Genomic DNA, 5,785 nt, shown 5'->3' on the forward strand with positions numbered 1-5,785 from the left:
TATGTAGTTTAGGCTGGCCTTGTACTTACTGTGTAGCCCAGGTTGGCCTGGAATTCATTGCAATCATCCTGCCTCAGTCTCCTGAGTGCTGGGGAGATGGGTATGTGCCATCACACCTGGTTAAGACACTGAAAATAATGAGAGGACAAGCCAGAGACTGGAAGAAGGCATTTGCAAAACACAAGTCTGATAAAGGAATTATAGCCAAAACTGACAAAGAACACTTAAATTCAATAATGAAGATATAACCCAATTTTTAAAATGAGCAAAAGACTCTCACCGGATAAGACATTCAAATGGCAAAGAAGCATATGGTAAGATGGTTAACATTGTATGTCATGAGAGAATTGCAAATGAAAACAATAAGATATTACACATAGCACACTTATTAGAATGACAAAAGTCCAAAATACTGATAATGCCAGATGCTGGATAGGAGGACTTCTGAGGGGAGCTCAGAATGGCATAGCCACTTTTGAGGATGATTTGGAAATTTTCTAAAACATTGTCCACATTTGTCAGCAATGCAACGGTCTCACTCCTAAGCATTTACCCCACTGACGTCCACATAAACCTGCACATGCTCATTCACATCAGCTTTAATAGTAATCTTCCCATTTGGAAGCAACTGGAAGGGTGAGTAGGTAAACAAACCATGGCGCCCCCTAGACAATATAATTAATGATAGTTAGCAATATAAAGATGTGAACCATCAAACCATGTAAAGACCTGGAGGAACTTGAACTCGTATTGGTAAGTGAAGAAGGCAGTGTGAGAAGGCAGCATATTTTGTAATCAAAGTGAATTAAAATTTTAGAAAAAGCAAAACTTTAGAGACAGGAAAAAGATGCGTAATTGCCAGGGTTTCAGGAAGGGAGGAAAGCATGAATAGTGTAAGGGTCCCAAAACCTACAATAAAGTTAGAGAATCCTTGAAATTACTTTTTGGGTGGTAGTAATTTTTTGTAGGATGCTGTAGGTGTGTGACATTAGGCAATTGTCAAAATCCATAGCACTGTACAATGCAAAGATTGAACCCTAATGTGAACTATGGCCTTTCATTAATAATGTATAAGCATTGGTTCCTTAGTTGTGATATATGAATAGGTGAAATCCTGTGTAAGGGTGGAGATGATATATAGTAACTGTAATATTTTGCTTAATTTTTCTGTATATGTAAAACTGTTCTAAAATAGTCTATTGATTCAATAAAAATTGCAGAATAAAGTGAAAAAATGAGAGAGGAGGTGAAACTAATGACTATAAATTATTTCTGCCTCCCATTGAGAAGAAAGATAAATATGGCAGGGTGCAGATAGCTGGAAGGAGTTCTGTGGTCTATCAAAAGTTTTTGCTATGTTCTTGTGATTTTTAATCTCTCTCCTAAGACTTCTCTACTGCCTTTTGTCTGCTAACCCTGTCTCATTCTCAGACATTAAGCAACTATTTCAGTCTGAATCAGACTGACTTTCATCTAACATACAATCATACCTTATTCCATCTCCCAGCTCAATCTAGACCTGCTCATTTTTATGCAAGCCAAGGGAAAGAAGAGTGTGATCAGCTTTTCCAACTTCTTGTATTACTTCTTTTCCCTGATTCATCTTACAGTTTCTAGCTCTTCTATAAGTGGGGCTAAGAGTGGAGAAAAGCTGTGATATTAAAGAGTTAAAGTAAGAATCCAGCATTGAGCTTATACTCCCTGAAGTGCTTGACAAATGTCAAGTTGTTTCAAGGGTTCTGTAACCTTAATGTAGTTGGAATACAGCACAGGGCAGACTAGTATATTTTTCCTATTCTGTAAGTATCAGTGAAGGATGTGGGTAGGGCACTAGTGAGGTGTTGTTTTGTGCTGGTGGCTTACAATCCTGTTCTCCATAAACACATCTCTATGAGTCCCCCTACTTTGGTTTGCGGTAGGGAAAATTGATTTAGTGGCAACTGCTCAAAAATTTCCCCTTATGTCGTACTCTGTTCTCCATCACATCTTTTCTTCCAGTAATACCTCCCTATTCTTTCTAAATCTAATTTAATTTAGCCTTTTCACTTCTCCAATTGTTTGCTCAAATATTATCCTCATCAGATGGACAAAAGTCTTGGTAGTTGCGCAAGTACACACAGAAACGTGTATGAGAAAAGTGTGAATGTGCAAAGAGAAATTATGAAAGCTAAGACATTAGTTTCACTTCCAACATCTTGATAAATATAATTAATTTTGTGTTTCTTCTTTTTCTTTTTAGCCAAGACTGATAAAACCAAGCCACTTCATGTAAGGCTTACCGATACTGAAGATGGAACCTCTTCAATTAAAAGAGATGAAACCAGTACTGACATTGTTTCAAGAACCCAACCACAAGCACTTGTGCATATCCAAAATATCTTTCTTGATTATCCCGAACCAGAAAAAGTGACTCCTATTTCACTTGTCTACAAATCTACTAAAAATGCCTCTTCATGCATTCCAGATACTGTTACTGCTCCTATGTTTTTTCCAAGTCATCTTTCTGCACGTACTCAAATTTTTAGGAAAGAAACACAGCAGATGAAAAGTTCAAGAAAGTCCCCTACAGCACCTCGCAAAATAGAAAATGTTTTTTTTGATGAAACATTACAAAACATTTTAATTCTTTCTTCAACATGCTCCAAATCTGTAAATGTTCCTTGCCAAATTATTGAGACTAATTTCAAAACTGTGAGTCCTGAGCATCAACTCTTACCAAAGACTCAAGACTATCGTGATATATCCCCGCTGAGAACTATGACATTGCCAACCCCTCTACCCAGCACTTCATCCATCAAAGGAGAAAGTCAGGGGCCTGCACATTTCCCACAAGGTGTTGAAGTCCTTGGTAAAGTGATATTAAACATTAATCAATTTCCAGCTACCATTTCCTTTCCAAAACCAACTTTACCAAGAAAACCTCGAAGACAGTCTATAATAGGTAAATATAATCAATTCGTGGTTGGTAATAAAAGGGCCAGTTATAGCAAAAAGGGGAGAAGAAATGCAAGCAAGTGATGCCCTTCCTCTGGGTTTTCATGGTGGAAAGACAGAATTTTAGCTTACACTGAATCCCTGGTTAGAGGGCAATAACAAGAATCCTAACCTCAGAATGGATTTTTCATCCAGATGGTAGTTATGAGAGCCAACAAGAAAATTCAAAGCCTCAGGAAAACTAGTATGAATTAGCCTGGATGCATTTCCCTAAATAACCCTAATTCATTAAGCAATGAACAATTATAATGATGTCATAGCCCTCTCAAGTAAATTTTCACAAGTATACAAAAGTTGATCCATTTTTTTTCCTTTTTCTCTAGAAACTCTTGCCACAGAAAATGAAAAGACAGAAAATATACCAAAACCACCTGAAGGTAAATGCTAGATTTATACCATGCTTTTAGAAACTATACATAATATTACCTCTCTATAAAAGTATTTATGATTTTGCGTGTGTATAGAATTCATGTTTATATCTCACCTCACTTTCAGTTCCTTAAGCCATTTACTCAGTTGTTATTTTAAAGTACTATGAACCAGATATTGTACTGATACTAGGAATATAAAAGTTCATCTATCTTAATATGTGTTAACTGCTTCCCACGTGCCAGACCCTGCCCTATGTACTTTGACCTTAGTTATTTAGCAGAAACAAATGAAAAATAAACTTTAAAAAAATATTACAGAGCCAGATATGGAGGTGCATGTCTGTAATTCCAGCCATCAGGAGCCGGAGGCAGGAAGATTATAAATTCAAGTCCTGCCTGGGCTACATAGCAAATTCAAGGCCCACCTAGAACATAGCAAGACTAAAGGAAGAAAAGAAGGAAAGAAGGAAAGAAGGAAAGAAGGAAAGAAAGAAAGAAAGAAAGAAAGAAAGAAAGAAAGAAAGAAAGAAAGAAAGAAAGAAAGAAAAGAAAAGAAAAGAAAGAGAGAGAGAGAAAAAGAAAATTATACTAGTATACTCACATTTATCCCTACCAACAATCTCACAAATACAGTGCGTGGCAAGTAATTTTACTTATCAGGAACATAAAGAGAAAGACAGAATGAATTAAAATTAGAAGAGACAGTAAATAACAGAAATATACCCAAGGCTAGTAGCATTGTCTGACACAGATTTTAAAATAAACTTTTAACCCCTGGTTCAATTCAGGATTAAGCTGATTTTCTTGAACTAACGTCCCTGCCAAAAGCAATATCATAGCTGCCAAAATATCCATAAAATAGCTCTTGAAGGCACTGGAAAATAAGTAATGGAGGCATGACTCCAGAGGCTACAAGCGCTGAGAGAATGGAGCTCATGAGTTAACCCAACCTTCACTTTGGCTCTGCCTGCAGCATGTGTCTTTTGGGAAAATACAGGAGGGAAGTAGGAGCTACAGGAGTGGTAATAGTGTCGAGTAGTGAAAGGAGACAGCAACTGGACTACTGAGATGCCAGGGAAGTTGGGACTTGAGGAACATAATCTCGGAGAGGAGAGAACTAAAGGGAAATGAATTAAAAATCATATCCACAAGCTCCCTTTAAAGGTGTTGTCTGATTTCTAAGCCATGTAACTATAGAAAAAGACTCTAAAAAACAGCATAGAACATCAGCTGAGAAGCTAAGAATCAACCATAGGTTTTTGCAGTTGCACAAGAGGCAGATAATGGAGTTCAAGCACTGTCAAAGCACAGAGAAGGGCCTGGGCATTTAGTTGAGGACCTAGAGAACCGATGCTTTAAGACTAAGAATGAGGTTGCAGAAGAAAGATAAAACTAAGACTAGTCCTAACAAAGCTCAATTCAAATCTCTGAGAGCTCAAAGCAATATTTTCTATCTAATTGAAAAAAAGCAAATAGTTGTTAGAGAATTATCCAGGCCCCTTAAAACCTTTCCTCCAAAAAGTCCAGTATTAAGAAATTACACAGCATCCTGAAAAAAAGATAGATAAAATGTCTGAAAGACATTAGAAAAAAGTAGGCAATAGATACAGCTCCCTGGGTGATTCAAACACTGGGACGTCAAATGGGGATGTTTACAAACATGAAGAGCAGGTTGGAGAATTTCACCAGAGATCTATAATTTTCTGTTTAAAAAATAAGTAAAATTCTTTTTTTTTCTTTTTTTAAATTTATTTTTAAAAGAAAAGAAGGAAAACATAATAACATACAGTCATCCATTTACAAAATAGCGTAAGAACGACACAAGCAATGCAGAGTTACAGACAAAGTGGTAGGAAGTGAACAATGGTTGTTGTATTACATATTGATATCTCAAAGTGGTTTCTCAGGAAAGCAAATACAGACATGCAAGATTGATCAAACAAGTCATCATTAACTGTTCCTTTCAGTAAATCAATAGAATTCAGTAGTACAACTATGTTAGCTAGCCTGTAGATACATACATACATAATTTCCTCTTCTTTCCCTTCTCTTTTCCACATCCCAGTAGCCCTTTACTTTTGAGCATTTTCCTTTCATTTCACAATGTCTATCATACCTCCTAGTTTGTTTGTTTGTTTGTTTGTTTGTTTGTCTTTTTTTTGAGACAGGGTCTTTCTATGCAGTTCAGGCTGGCCTAGTGCTCACTTTGTAGCCCAGGTTGGTCTCAAACTTTCAACAGTCCTCCTGTCTCAACCTCCCGATTGCTGGGATTACAGGCATGTGCCACCACACCCGGCCTACCTCCTAGTTTTTATTCACTCTTTCAGGTTCTTACACTAGTGAGACAATACAGTGCTTACACATGAAGGTCTGATTTATTTCACTTATGAGTATGGTCTCTAGTTGTGACCATTTACCTA

The 5,785-nt window shown here is 36.9% G+C and overlaps 1 protein-coding gene across 5 annotated transcripts in view; it reads left to right on the forward strand.

The window, feature by feature from the left end:
• Lrrc63 (leucine rich repeat containing 63) overlaps nucleotides 1-5,785 on the forward strand; it is a 49,087-nt gene that overhangs the window by 8,226 nt on the left and 35,076 nt on the right. For all 5 annotated transcript variants that reach the window (XR_264570.2, XM_005409100.2, XM_005409101.2 and 2 more), the window contains exons 3-4: nucleotides 2,240-2,941; nucleotides 3,318-3,371. Coding sequence is in view for 4 of the 5 variants with exons in the window: in XM_005409100.2 (XP_005409157.1) it covers nucleotides 2,240-2,941; nucleotides 3,318-3,371 (756 nt within the window). In the remaining variant the exon portion in view is untranslated. The remainder of the gene's footprint in view (nucleotides 1-2,239; nucleotides 2,942-3,317; nucleotides 3,372-5,785) is intronic.

This window comes from Chinchilla lanigera, unplaced genomic scaffold, assembly GCF_000276665.1.
Source record: "Chinchilla lanigera isolate Chin_1 unplaced genomic scaffold, ChiLan1.0 scaffold00117, whole genome shotgun sequence".
In the NCBI taxonomy this organism is placed as follows: Eukaryota; Metazoa; Chordata; class Mammalia; order Rodentia; family Chinchillidae; genus Chinchilla; species Chinchilla lanigera.